At 39.4% G+C, this 15596-nt stretch overlaps 1 protein-coding gene across 1 annotated transcript; it reads left to right on the top strand.

Moving 5' to 3' along the window:
• Window positions 1-358: 358 nt before the first annotated feature.
• Window positions 359-14892, top strand: LOC122990215 (LON peptidase N-terminal domain and RING finger protein 3-like). Its single transcript, XM_044363437.1, has 12 exons — window positions 359-1288; window positions 4614-4732; window positions 4838-4960; window positions 5068-5184; window positions 5274-5490; window positions 5908-5992; window positions 6361-6475; window positions 6664-6785; window positions 7766-7924; window positions 8051-8213; window positions 8367-8516; window positions 9315-14892. Exons 1-12 carry the CDS (start codon window positions 595-597, stop codon window positions 9471-9473), a joined length of 2223 nt encoding a protein of 740 aa, XP_044219372.1. The 5' UTR covers window positions 359-594; the 3' UTR covers window positions 9474-14892.
• The last annotated feature ends 704 nt before the right edge of the window (window positions 14893-15596 follow it).

Raw genomic sequence — 15596 nt, 5'->3', positions numbered from 1 at the left:
AATGAAACAGATCACTGATAGACTGCACCCAAAGAAACCTTATTTAAGTTTTTCTTTTGGAATATATAAGTTGTTTCATAAATGAAACTGATGTGTCTCATCTGTAGATAAGAGATACTACAGACCAGACTATAAACTGTAGAAACTCATGATGTAAGAAGACTTTATTACACATTTATTACTGTGAATAAGGTGACACCAGTAAAAGTCATTGTTTGGTGGTGACCTCGGGACCACATGGGGTCCCGCACTGACCCGCCAGTGTTTACTGGTGTCTTGCTTGCAGGTCAGACACCCCCCACACCCCCCACACTCCAAGTGTTACATGGCAGATTGTTTTGTAACAGTTTTTCTACGCTCGCCCAATCAGAACAGCTGGTCTGCATCACATGACACAACTTTTACATAACTGTTTTTTTTTTTTCCTTGGCTGCTCCATTGAGAATAATATGGGTGCTTCCTGGACTGGAGCATGAAGGTGCAGTGTGGTCAGTCTTTCCCGGCAGACACAAACATGAATGGCAGAGGTGCTGTTCAGCAGACACGCAGCACATACTGCAGGTGAGGGGCAAGACTTCACACAAGCTGCTGGACATGGGGACAGAGAGTGAGAGCATGCTGCAGCTCGCAGCGGAGGCTTTCCAGTCGAAAAACTTTGACCTGGCTGCGGATATCTACGAGTGCCAGCTAGCGGGTCTCGGAGATCCAGGGAGCCGGCAGGAGCTGATGGTGAAACGGGCTGACGCGCTCGCCTTCGGGGGCAAATTCACGGACGCTTTCGACCTGTACCGGCAAGCCTCGGAGATAGACAGACTGCGACCTACTCACCTGGCCAACCTCATAGAGTACCTGACGGGTAGTATCAAGAGGCAAGACGGGGGGGAGAGTCAACACAGCATCCCGAGAAAGGGAGAGGAGGCAGGGGCGGCAGCGGGATGCCCCGGTACGGGTGCCACAGGTTGCGGCTACGGAGATTTCTCGTGCCGGATCTGTCTGAGCTCCCTGTTCGAGCCTGTGACTTTGCCGTGCGGACACTGCTTCTGTAAGAAGTGTCTGGAGAGGGAGAGGAAGGAGAAGGAGCGGTCGGTGGTGTGTAAGGAGTGCGGGGACACCTCCAGGGTGGCTGACGGCCAGAGTTACAGGGTCAATGTGGTCCTCAGCAACCTGCTGGCCAAGTGGTTCCCGGCCCTACACCAGGCCGGCCGGCTGAGGCGAGAGGGCAACGGGCTTTACGCAGAGAAGAAGATGCAAGCTGCGCTGGAGAAATACAACCAAGCCATACTGATAGGTAGGACACTTAACTTACTGGTGTTTTTATGAGAAACTTTAGTGGTTTCTGGAGCTGCTGTGTGTGTTTGTTACATGACCAGCCTACATATGTCTGCTGCTTTAACTTCATGTTTTCTGCTTCTTACTCTTCAGTGTAATAAGAGTGTTGGTACCAGATGACTTATCATGATGCCATAATAAAACAACGCACTTATATGACTTGTTTCATAAGTGTGAGGCAGCTGCGGCATTCTGCAGTAGATGCCTTTCTGCTGGCATCTGAGAGTCTCAGCAGCATGTGTTGGATAACAGGGTTATGTAGGCTGGGCCAGTGGACCAAACATTGCGTAAGCACGTAACCCGCCTCCCTCAGCTCCCTCATTGTATAACGTCAAACAATGATTCAGGCAAATGTGGGTCAAGGGTATTATTGCAGGTCACCACTAGGCTCACAAGTGCTCAAAACAGTTTTATGTAGGCAGGCAGAGGTGCTGTGGTGGTGAAACAGGTGAACTGTGACCTCTAGACAGGGATTATGAGGGGTGAAATAACCCCCAGTATATGCACAGTTAAACTATGCTTTCAGGCAGTTGTTAATTAGGATCATCAGTGGTATGGAATAAAGTTTACTTACATTTCTATACTGCTTTTTATGATCAATGCAGTGTATGTTAGTGATGATAAAGTGGTTGAATTCTATTTGGGAAAAAAAGTAGTTTAAAGTGAATTTAAGTGAATTTTGGGCGTGTGTGTGTGTAACAAACTGTGTGGCACTGGATCACACAAGGCCCTACTTTGATAATTTAGTTTGCTACTGAAATAGAGAATGTCCTCTGACACAGTCAGAAGTCTTTTATGACCGGGACACTTTGACTTTACTGTGTCATACTGGTTACAGCTCAGCCATTTTACAAGCTGCTTATATAAGTTTAAAGTTGTTTCATCTTCCGAGAAGCAGACCATAGTTTCAATGGCTGATCATTCGACCGCTGATAGAAGCACCACTTTGAATGAATTGCTCAAGGATTGATCAACAACACCGACATTACTGTACAATAAGGCGTCCTTCAGTAGAGCATCTATCTCCCAGCTGCTGCAGTGGAGCCACTCAGAGGTCAACACTTGACTGTTGTTGTGCTCCGTCAGTATAGATCAGGATGGTCCTGGACTGTTTCCAGGCCTGAGTGTGTATCAGGATGTTGTTCACAGTAATGTTACACGTCCAGCAAAGGTCTTTTATTAAAAAATGATGAAAGAACATCATAACAGTCGTATTTTGGAGGGGCTAGTGTCAAACTATTGCACAATGATTTGCAGAAAAAATGTTGATCTTTGGCCAAAGTAGAGAGGAGAATGATACTGTTTGTATTATATTGATACCTTTAGAGCTGTAACGATTAGTCGATTAATTGATTGGTCGATTGATAAACCATTTTGAGTAACTTTTAAGAAAAAGATGCTAAAGTTTTGTCAGTAAATTGAATAATTTTAGCAGTAAGGTTCTTTAGTGAACTGCATATCTTTGGGTTGTGGACAAAAGGAGACATTTTAAGTTGCGTCTTGGGCTTTGGGAAACAGTGATCAACATTTTTCACTATTTGTTGACATTTTCATGATCGAGAAAATACTTGAAAGACCAGTAATGAAAATAATCGCTAGTTGCAGCCATAGATACATTTTTGGTTATTAAGTAATGACACAAAATCCCATATGGAGCACTTACTTAACTAAAGAATGTGTGTAAATTAGTTTGTGGTCTGGATCTCTAGAAGAACTAAAAGAATCTTTTGTGCATTTATTTAGGGCAATGCAGTCAATGTTTCTGCATTTAGTGAAGCATTTTATGGAAATATGTTTCTGGCCTCAGACATGCGGACTTGCCTCAAGAATGAAAAACAGGGTTGACCACTTGTTTTGGGGTTAAGACTAAGTTTAAGAGTTGGATCTAGGTCAATAGTTGGATAAGGGTTCTGTTGGGTCATGTAGCTGTTATGGATAAAATTGGGGTAAGCCTCCATTGAGTTAATGCAAGTCAGTCTTATAATTAGCACAGGTCTATGTGTGTGAGTGTGTTTGTGTGTATGCATGTGCGTGTGTAACAAGGCAGCTTAGTTGTGCTGTGCAGTATGTGTGTCAAACAATGGCACTTGTGTTTTATTTATATAAATATAGTGCGAGACATTTACATCCGCAACCTGCGGGTCAGCTTAGATTTCTTCCATCTCTTTTCACTTGTCGTCTCTTCTTTACTGCTGCTTCTGTTTTTATTTCTCTCAGTGATTTACTACCTATGTCTGTACAAAATCCAGAGAAAGGTTTCCCTCTGATTCCCATATGTCTAACTGCGACATTTGCATAAGTTCTTATAGTTATGAAACCTGGTATGTGGGTGACCTTGATAGTGCTGCATGGTTTTATAAGGCTGCATTTTTTTTTCATAGCACGTTTTGTAATGTGGAAACGGATGCATGTTAAATAGTTCTCCGTTCATGTAACTCGAGATCTTATATCACCAATAAATTCAGCTTTTTAGGACATAAGAAAAACAGTATTATTTTCACATTAATGGCGCCATGTTTTTTTAACAGTCTGCAGTAGGTTGTGAAACAGCTGCTGTGGTTTAGGGGTCATGAATCCTACTGAGCATGTAAACTGAGCAGGTTTCAAGCTGAAGGAAATAAATTTGAAACAGGTGGTCAAATAATCGACAGAATACTAATTAACAACTATTAATAACATTAATATCTATTAATACTAAGCAAAAATGCCAAACATTTGCTGGTTCCAGCTTCTCAAATTAGAGAATTTGCTGCTTTTCTCTGTTTATGGGCTGAAATGAGCTGTAGATAATCTGCAGACTATTTTCTCAATTAATTGATTTTTTAAAATGTCAGTATAATTTGCCAGAGCGCAAGGGGACATCATCAAATGTCTTGTTTTGTCTGATCAACAGTCCGAAATACAAAGAAGTTCAGTTGACAATTACATTAAACAGAGGAAGGCGGCAAATCTTCACATTTGAAGAGCTGAAATCAGAGTGTTTGCCTTTTTTGCTTAAAAAATGATTGATTATCAAACAGGTTACCAATAAATTGTCTGCCTAATGACTAATTGACTAATTGTTTCAGCTCTACTCTGTTTTATATCAGTATGAATTCAATATTGTTGGGTTTTGGACTTTTGGTCTGGGAAATTGTGAGAGATTTTTTAAAACTTTTTTCTGATTCATCGATTAATTGAAAAAGACAGATTAATTTATAATGAAAAAAAATGCAGGGCTGTTCTAATCTAACACTAATTAACTAATAAACTGTCTTCTTAATCATCCCTCCTGTTCTCCTCAGCACCCACGGACCACATACTGTTCAGCAACCGCTCCCAGATCCACTCTAGTCTGAAACACTATGAAAAGGCTCTGAGAGACGCTGAGATGGCCTGCAGACTCATGCCTCTCTGGTCGAAGGTAAGGCAGAGTGACAGATTTATTTGTTCGGCATTATAATAAACCGATAGCTCCCACGTGGATGTTGGATGTATATGAGGTCATATGTCTTCTGAATGCCAACAGGGTCATGTTCGAAAGGCTCAGGCTCTGGTGTCGCTGGGCAGGACTGAGGAGGCACTGAGAGAGTACCTGGTGTGTCTGTCCATAGAGCCTGACTGTAGACTGGCTAAGACTGAGGCTCACAAGGTACCCAGAGTTAGTTTAATATGTATTTTTAATATATTTATGAAGTCAAAGATCTCTATTGCTATTTACAGAAAGTAATCACATCCTTGTTTTCTGTCCTCTCTCAGCTCCTTAGTGATCTCCTGGCCCCAGTCACAGATCAGGTCCCTGAACACATCTCAGACTACTCCAACATACTGTCTTCTAGAGCACACATCAAAAACAGCATCATCGCTCCCTCCCAGGTAAGAGATGGTCTCACTTCTTATTATCATCACTGTCTAAAAACAGAATAACATGTAGGGAACATGAGGTTTTATTATCCTTCTCTCAGACCCTCAGTCCTGCCCAGTGGTCATCAGAGTCCAGTCTTGCGTCTGCCCCTCCTGCGCCTGAGAGGCCAGACAGCAGTGAGGTCAAAGGTCAGGGACGCCTAGAAGCCAGGAAGCTGGACCACTGTTTCCTCCTCAAACGAAAACAAAGGAGCACAGAGGACGAGACGGACGAGGGAGGACTGGAGAGGAGGGACGATCACAAGAGATTCAAGTCTGGTGAGCTTTTGGAGGGTGACACACACACACACAAACACACACACATACATGGTTTAATGATTTTAAAGATATAAAAAGTGTTCATGCTATTATCTCCTATCACACTTCTATTGCAACATATGTGAGGTTCATCAAATTTTGCACTTAAAAAGAGGCTTTTTAAACTAACTACACTTTCATTTATTTTTATCAGATTGTATGCAATAAGTTAGAATAAAAATGATTAAACTAGATTTGTTTTGAGAGTTCCAAACCACATATATGAGGGCCGTCTCTTTGTAAACCAAAACCTCTGATATGATTCACAGGACTAGTCAGTACAATGCTTTTCTTTGTTCCTCATCAGGAAAATAACAAGAAAACTCAAACTGAAGCTGATTCTGTGTCTCATGTTTCTGATAATCTCTCCACATGTAGAGCCAGCAGAGGGGACTGATTCATTGGGGTGTGTCGCTGGTGGCCTCTTGGACCCGACTGATCTGGAATGTTCTCTTTGTATGAGGTGAGATTTGCTTTTCAGCTTAATGTAGAGCTAAAACTGATCACTCAACCTGACTCTGTACTGTGCAACACCCAAACCAGTTAAAAGAAAGACTATCCAGTCTGATTTAAGTAAAAAATATGTATATTTTAATGAAAAAAAAACAATAAGTAATAATGTAATGTGAAGTAAATTGCAGTATGTAGTTATATAGCCCATAATATACAGACATACATAAAATAATGAATTTATATAAATTTGAAAATACTAATGTCTAAAGATGAAGAAAATGGTGAAATCTTACATCACAAGCCCTCTGTGTGATTGATCGTGTGTATCTTGCACTGTTGTGTCGCTGGTTTTGCAATGTTTGTGTGTTTCTCACCCAGACTGTTCTATGAGCCAGTGACGATGCCGTGCGGACACACCTTCTGTCTGCGGTGTCTGGAGAGATGTCTGGACCACAACCCAAAGTGTCCACTCTGTAAAGAAGAGCTGTCTGAGGTATGTGCAGTAATACTCCTACTATTCTGTGATCTAGACAGAATAATAATCAGTTTTTAATTAGGGGAAGATATATGTCAGGTTTATGTGGCCATCACTGAAAACTGCAAGAGTCAAAGTCAGCACGCTCATGCTTCTGTTACTTTACTATTAAAGTATCCTTACATATATCTCTTATCTCTTTGCAGTACCTAGTCCAGAGGCAGTACTGCAAGACAGTATTAATGGAGAACCTGATATCTAAGTATCTTCCCTCCGAGCTCATGGAAAGACAGAAAATCCACCAGGACGAGATGGCTGAGTTTTCCAAGTAAGTTTCTCCTCTCCGCCTCTCTTCTTCGCTATCTTATTTTCGGGTTTTACTGTTTTTTTTTCGCTCTGTTTCGTTTGTTGTTCCCTCATCTTCTGCTGTCAAACCTTATCTTCTCATAGATTATGGCTTGTGTTTAAGTATCTTTGTGACTGATAAAACACGTGATTATCCCCTTCTGCTGTTTGACCTACTGACCTACAGTCGATAACGCACACTTCTGTCTAACTGACACACTGACCTCTATTAGACTGCGTCATGTCGGGTATCAAGTTTCACTTTCCTGCAGGCTGGAGCAAACAAGTTTACGCAATAAATAACTTTGCTTTAACTGGAACAAAACTGATCCACTTCCACAGTATCCAATGTTTTTTTGGCCTTTGGCCCAAACTGTAGGTCAGTTGTAGGAAAAAACATCACAGGAGTCACACAGACATATATAGAACCATAAGTGGCCAAATATTAATATCATAATTATAATATTAATAAATGATAATAATCTTTTTTGCATATAATTTAAATTTCATTTAATTAATTCAGGCTATACAATTATTTTCATTATCAAATAATCTGCTGATAATTTAATAATGATAATTAGTCGATTAATCATTTAGTATATGAAATGTTAAAAAATAGTGACACAATTTCTAGGAAACATATCTTCACAATAAAGAAGCTGGACCCATCAAATTTTTGGCATTTTTGCCTGAAAATGACTCAAATCAATAATCAAAATATTTGTAGATTAATTTTCTGACAATCAACTAATCATTAAATTGTTGCAGTGCCAACAGTGATACTACAGGCTACAAGTAATACATGCATCACTGCAAAAATGTTGTCTGCCATTATTTTTGTCATGTTTGTTCCTCCGTATTTCTCAGAAGTCACAAGTCTTGGCAGGAACAATATCTCCTTGTATTATGATCATTCTGCTCTTTACATTCAACATGTTCCTCTCTCTTGTTGTTTCTCTTCAGTCTTAACAAGAATGTGCCTATATTCGTGTGCACCATGGCCTTCCCCACTGTGCCGTGTCCTCTCCATATCTTCGAGCCCTGCTACAGACTGATGATTCGCCGGTGCATGGAGACAGGAACCAACTGCTTCGGCATGTGTCTGGGAGACAACCTCAAAGGGTTTGTATCTGTGCATCACTATCTTTTGTATAAATCATGTGATTGTTATTGAGTATGTGTCCAGGAAGTATAATATTTGTGTCCTCCTCCTCCTCCTCCTCCTCCTCCACCTCTTCCCATCTTTAGGTTTGCAGACTATGGGTGCTTGTTGGAGATTCGTGATGTGAAGTTCTTCTCTGACGGCCGCTCAGTTGTGGACACCATTGGCAGACGGAGGTTTAAAGTCATTCAGCACAGCGAGAGGGATGGATACAATACAGCTGATATAGAGTACCTGGAGGACATTAAGGTATGACGGGGTGGAGGTGTGTGGGTGGACAGGCGGAGATGGACAGCTTGGAGAAGCAGAGTTTAGCCAGAGAGGGAGGGTCGGCTAGTTCAAGGGTTAGCTGAATGAACTGCGGTTGATAAGATTTTATAGCTCACATGTGTGTGTGTTTAGGTGGAGGGCGTGGCGGAGCGTGAGCTGCAGTCCCTGCATGATGCAGTGTATGACCAAGCCCTGGTATGGGTCAACTCCCTGAAGGCAGAGCAGAAGGAACGTATTGAAGGACACTTTGGACCCATGCCTGAGAAAGACTCTGTACTTCAGGTACACACACACACACGCACACTCACACTCACAGAACTTACAAAATCAGTTTGTTTTTTTTGCTTTAATTTATAATTATGTTTTTCTTTAAAATCTCTCTAATATTTATCTGTAGGTTACATTATGTTATGGGAAATTTTTCAGAAGAAAATTATGATCTTATTAGTCGAAATATAATACTCACTGGTGTGTCTACTGTTGTGATGCAATATCCACTTAAACATGGCTTTTTTTTTACATGTGTTTTTCAGTATAAATGCATCAGAACATTAAGAATACATAATTTTAAAGGAAAATTATGGTATTTTTTATCCGGGGTTTTGTTCTCTTAATTGTGTCCATTCTGACTGGGGTTCATGGTAACTTTGCTTTTGCTACCCCTGTAACAGAGATTCAAGAAACACAACTGAGGCAAAACAACACAACCTCCTAAATCTTTCCAAATAAACTTCGGTTTTACACAAATCATTTAGAAACTTCTCTCTCTCTGAATTTAATCGAAAGTAAATATGGAAATTGTTGTTACAAGCATAGGGATCTACTTCTGGAACATCCTGCAAGTTAACCAAACTCGCTGTGTTAGAAATGATAAAACTGAAGTTTATTTGGAGAGCTTCTCCAAATAAGAGAAGAGAGGTTCCTCAGTCTCTTTAATGGAGGTGGTGAGTGCAAAGTTACTGTAGCATGACCCACAGTCAAGATAGTCACAACTGTGATACTAAGACCCAAGCTTGGAAAAAAAGTTGTTTCCTCTTGATTTTGTCTTTAAACCCTCTTCCCTTCACTTTCTTTCTCCAGGCCAGTCCTAACGGCCCGTCATGGTGTTGGTGGTTACTAGCCGTTCTTCCATTAGAGGGCCGAGCTCAGCTACCATTCCTGGCCATCACCTCTCTGAAAGATCGCCTCAGTGGGATCCGCAAAGTGCTGCTCTTCATGGCCCACAGCCGACACCGGTGACATGCTCTCAGCAAGCGTTCACCCACCTTGAAAATGCAGTAACCACCTGCCCCACAGCACCCTCCCCTCCTCCAGGCAGCAGTTGACCTGCTGTTCTTCCTTTTGATGCACAAAGAACTGATGTTGATGTGGTTGCACCTTCCCTGTTGTAGCTCCGTCCATCTACACATCAACGACGAACTTGAACTGAAAAAACAAAGATAGTATAGATCTGAATAAATAGATAACTTCCATGAACAATAGTCTTTTGACACCATGCAGAGCAACATGTCCCTCTTACTTCAACTAGCACCTTCAGCTACCTTTGAACAGGAGGGACTGTCTCAATACGATTTACATTAGTCTAGATGTGTGTTTTAACAGGATCATCATCTTCCTTTGCAACATCTGGTGTTATTGTAACTATGCTATGCTAACGCGCACACGCTGTTTGTCCGACAACTCCTCGACTGCAGAAGTTGTTCTGCTGAAATGTCTTCATCTTTCCACCGTTGCCTCTCTGGCATGCCTCCATTTTTGTAGTTCTCTGTTCTTCCTGTTGCATTGCGTGTAATGTCAAGTACATGTCGTGTGTGGAATGACACACCAAAAAAAAAACAAAAACAAAACAGTACTGTGCAGTCTGACCTGAGTGGTGAGACTGCATTCTCAAAAATTACAGTAATTTACAACTCCCCAAAACAAGTGAGCTGCTTGTCTGAATCTTTAAAGCAAAGACGAAGCAGATTTTTCACTTTAGAAACAAGTTAATCTACTGCAAGTGGCAACTGCCATCAACCCATCACTGTCCACTTACTGTATGTCTTTTGATGACTTTTTGTGTAACTGCACTCATTACAATTGAGTGACTGATAATAATATTGATTAGAAGTTTACTCATTGACTCACTGAAATCCCAGTAAATGGTTTACTCATTACTGAGTTTAGACTTTAACAGATGAACATGTGTGTTTACTATTTTACCACCTTCACCGTAACTTTAACAGTAATCATTTTTGACAGCTACTTTGTCTTCCTACCTTCCTTCATGCTTCCTTTCATTTCTGTCTCCGTGTGATCCTGCAGCTGAATAACAATGGACTGAACCTTTTACATTGCTGTGCTTTAAGGCTCTTGTTCTTGTGTTTTATTCATTCATTTTTTAAAAAATTGTTTTATTTATTGTTTTCATTATTTATGCATGCAGTGACATTGTTTACATTTCACAGAAAGAGATGCTGAGCTGCTCACTTTCCAAAGGCATATTTTTTTTAATTTGATATTTGACCCCCAAACATCAGCAATGATACCCTGGTCAGAATTAGCCAATCGATAAGGAGCAACAGCTTGGAGCTCACATGGATGCTGCGGAGGGCAAACTTTGGAAACTCAAGTTGAGGGCAGATTCCCTCCCAGAACACCTATTTTTAGTCCACTGGTGACCCAAATCTGTGTAGTATTTTTTATTGGCCCGTCATAATCTGAGCTATGTTGACTTCAACATATTTGGAGATATTTGTAATGCTTACAGGCTTAAAGCGAGCCTGTCAACAATGTGGCAAGCAGTCACATCATTCCAGCCAATATCTGGATTTCTGATACCATTATCTCCTAAGTGTATTTATTTCAGTATTTATTCTGACTTATTTTGCACTTTCACTTTAAGTAAGGGAAAGTAACGACGCAGACAGGCCTCAGGATATTTAAGTCCGACAACTTAAGAACCACAGAATAAAGTTAAATCCTCTGGTGGATTGAATTAACATGTTAAAGATATTCCTAAAGTGTGAGGAGGGACATTGCATCTCCTAGCAGGCCGACACAACTGCTAAAATATCCTTTAATTAGAGTTGATTGCTATTAGTAAAGGCCAGTGCCTTGTATGTATCCACAGAAAAATATGATGTGGAACTATTTTACACTTAAATTATCAGCATACCGGGTTCATTTTTCACTTTTTGATGGAAATATGTTCATTCAAAACATAATTTTCACAGAAAGGAAATAAGCACAAATTGAAATAAAACAATACGATTTGAGAATACCTACAAACATATTTTTAAGAACAATTTCAGACTATCTGAGGCCTTGCTGATGTCTGTGACTGTTTTTTGTGACTGGGCAAAAGCGAATCTCTGGCTTCTGCAAGACATTGTTGAGCTTTGCCTTCAAATTATTTTATATATGTGTGTTTGATTTTACATGTTTCTGTGTCAATCGGGTTCTTTGTATTTTATAATTCTCTTCACTCACTGGTGTATTTGTCTCTCCGTATTTCATGTGTAAAGGTACAGGGAGTGTCATGTCAAATCATTACATTTATTATTTTGTATTTGAAGGGCCAAAGCCATTTAATGTTGTGAAAATGGAGAAACTGAGAGTGTAAAACCAGAGTAAAATTTTTTACTTTTGATATTTTCCCCACAATAATTTGTTGATATTGTACTGATGCATTATTTCTACTTTTCACCACAGTCAGATGGTCGCAATATGACAGAATGAAACAGCAATACTGTACAAAGTACTGTATGCATGCATTTTTAAATTTATCATGTAGTAGCCCAAGTGTTGAATTACATTGGAAGATGTTTGTCTAAAGAGGCATTTAAAGTACTGAAAGTCGATGTTAGGATTTGAGGAAGCCAGGGGGGAACCAAAATAACTAGTTTCAACTATCTCTCCACTATGTATAAAATAATTGATCCTGTAATGTTTGCTAATGTTAGAAATGGTAACTACTAAAAAGATATGATTAGTTAGCTCAAACTGGGCAGGAAAGGGAAAAGCCATCAGTCAAATGTAATCACAACAACAGTGTAAAAGCATATCAAGAAGATATTTCAGATTCAGAGACAAATCTTGCTCCAGACAGATGTGGAGAGGTAAAGGTAAAGGGAACTTTACTATTAAACTACTTTTTTTTACAATTTGTAGCAGTGAGTAAAGTGACAGAGGAGCCAGTCTTTTTCTTTTTACTTAATCTGGAAGAGTTGAAACAAAAGTTGAATCATGACGCTAACATGGATTTTGGCTCAAAACTGATATGTGTGCATTATTGTTCGTCTGTGACAGCAGTCCTAGTGCCTTAAGTTGGACTTCTTCCATTTTCATGTTGATGTATAAACTGCAGTAGCTACTAATTTAGTGTGAGTCAACCTGGGGTTTCCTAAATAACATCTTAAGATAGTGATTCAAGATTTGTTTGTCACATTCATTTGAAATAGATCCTACTCTACCCACTAGATACCACTAAAGTGATACTCCATCTTAATGTCCTGTAGCAGCAGCTGTTGTCAGCTTGAATCCATGTTATCCACTGTAATTTTGATTTTCTTCCCATCTTACCATATAGAATACATTGTTCTGTTTGAAAGGTGAAACTACAAACCTTTTAACAGCCACCGCTCAAACTTAAAAGTGTAACCCAAAACCCCTTTTTATTAGCACTTGAATTTGTGTTATACAGTTGTAAAAATCCTGTAAAGTCAGTCAGTCAAAAAAAAATCCAGCAAAAGATCCTTACTCCTTACTATTCATGGAATAGTTTGACATTTTCGTAAATATACTAGCTTGTTTTTTTGCCGAGTTAGACAAGAAGATCGATACCAATCTGTCTGTACAGTAAATATGAGGCCACAGCCGGTTAGCTTAGCTTAGGAAGTCACTGCACCCCGGCAAGAACTAGTCCAGTACATGACCCCTTGTAAAACCAAAACTTATCGTTTTTGCACTTTGTTTTTTATATGGATTAAACAAATAAGATATGACATATTAACTAGTGAGATGTTTAGGTGTTGGTGAGTGGATTTTGCTTACAGAGCCAGGCTAGCTGCTTTCTCACGTTTTCAGTTTTTATGCTAAGCTAAGCTAATCGGCTGCTGGCTGTAACCTTATATTTAATAGACAGAGATGAGAGTTTATTAATCAAAAAAATCACAGCAACTCTAATTGCTACACATTTTGTTCTTTCCAACATATGAGAAGGTTGAATATTTTTGACACCAATGAGTTTCCGTATATTGGATTAACAGAAATACGACTACAGAAGAGAAGGTGTTAATTAGGAAACAGCACAGGTAATAAGCTATGACCCAGTTGGAATATGAATATAGTGGTATTTGTCTTGGTGTGAAGTATTGAATCCTTAAAGGTCAGGATGGATTTAAGCTGCTTTTTAAGCCTGATGGTATCATTTTGATATTCTGTAGCACTCCAAACTCATAACTGTGATCATCCTTACCCACAAACACTTCCTGTGAGCTGCAGGTTTGTGCTCGGTAAAGGCTGAAGATTTCAAAGCTTCCAGTTTGTTAAGCACAGTCCTTTGCAAACAATAATGACACAAATATAGAAGTTGGATCTTTTTGATTTTTTGTCATCCAGCTATGCAAAAACAGTAGGATCATTGACATCTTGACCTTTCAGGATTCAACTACTGACCTTTTAAAGAAGTGTAACTACCTCTGGCATCCTGCTCCAGCACTTCCACAAAGAGACAGAAAGACAAATAATGCTTCCCAATTTTGTTGTTTCTCTGTTACTGTTGTTTTGTCTGTGTTTAAAGTGAATTTGAGTTTAAACAAATATTTAATATCATCAGTGTCCCGTCAGTGCTCTAAAATGTTTTTTTTTTCTTACTTGTGCCCATTTAAAAATGCATCATATTAATCAACATTTCACACTTATGAGAGATTATGTGACTTTTCAACTAAAACTGCAAAGCTGTAAAATCAGTGGTTTCTGTGTGATATATTCAACACTCATCCCAAATATTTGAACTCTTTGAAGGAGTGCTTGATTTATCCTCCCTGGTAAATTGAACACCTTCTTGGGAACAAAGTGTACGATCTTTTGAAGCTTCTGTTTAAGTTATTTAACTAACTCTGATTCACAGCACCGGTTTGTGGGAATGACTGCAGAAACAATGAGCATCACCCTCACACTTACATATATCTATTCACATCTGGAACAGCTTGTGCTCTGTGCTGTGTTCAAGAACGCTAATTAGTTGTTAGAAGAAACAATTTCTTGTTCTCTCGCTGTGTGTAAATTTCCCCACTCACAGCTCTGGGACTTGAACTGGCAACTCTTACATAACATTCCTGCTCTGCTAACTATTTGGCCTTTAAATATCCTCACATATGACAACAGGCTACACCAAGCGCTCCTCACATTTTCAAATATTTGAGTTGACTTAAGTTAGTACATTGCCTGCTTCTTTCAAAGGCTCCATGGCCTCTAAATGTGTCCAGGTGCATTCGCACAAGATGAATGTATGCCTTGACATCTCTCTGATGTTTTCTGTATATGTCTGTTTTTGATAGTAAAACTTTAGTATGCATTCTGTTTGCAACAGTTCAGTCTGAAGCTCCAGCTTGTTAATAAACCAAAAGGTTTGTGTTCTTTCTCCTGCGAGGGATAAAGACCACACTGGACTGGACTTGAGTCTGACTTCTCCTTTGTTTGTATTCTGTGGGGTTGGCTGGTCTTCTTAGAAAGTAACAGTTCAGATTACAGGTTACATCATTGGGTTTGAATCAATTATTCACAAGATGAATCAAATCCTTCATTGTGATCTGATTACTTTCAAAACACAACAACCTATGCAGTGAGTGAAGTAGGTCGAATCAGCATTTCCAATGACAATTTTGTTGTTAAAACCAGAAGCAGATCCAATTGTAGTGATTTTCATGTAAAATCCATATTTTTCAATACCAAATCTAATTTTAAGACCTGAATTATTTGAGTCTATGTTGAGCTCAGTTGTTGTAAAGTTCAAATCAAAATGCACAAACAAAATTGAGGGCATGTTAATATTATTCTGGGAGTGTGGGAGGACTGTAAGACCGCTACAGACAGCTATGTTCATCATCAATAGGTCTGACAATTATTTTCTTTAATAATCGATAAATTGTCCAGTGTGTAAAATGTCAGAAAATAGAGAAAAAGGCCCATCACGATTCCCTAAAGCCCAAGTTAACATATTCAGAATACTTGTTTCATCTGACCAACAGCCAAAAACCCAAACATGTTTAATTTACTATCATGGAAAACAGGAAAATTAGTAAATATCCACTTCTGAGAAGCTGGTAGTGAATTTTGGGCATTTTTGCAAATGATGATGAAAAATCATTCAGTTATTAA

The sequence above is a fragment of the Thunnus albacares genome, chromosome 10, assembly GCF_914725855.1.
Source record: "Thunnus albacares chromosome 10, fThuAlb1.1, whole genome shotgun sequence".
NCBI classification, from domain to species: Eukaryota; Metazoa; Chordata; class Actinopteri; order Scombriformes; family Scombridae; genus Thunnus; species Thunnus albacares.
The sequence above is the reverse complement of the archived record's forward strand: the minus strand, read 5'-3'. Positions and strand labels throughout refer to the sequence as shown.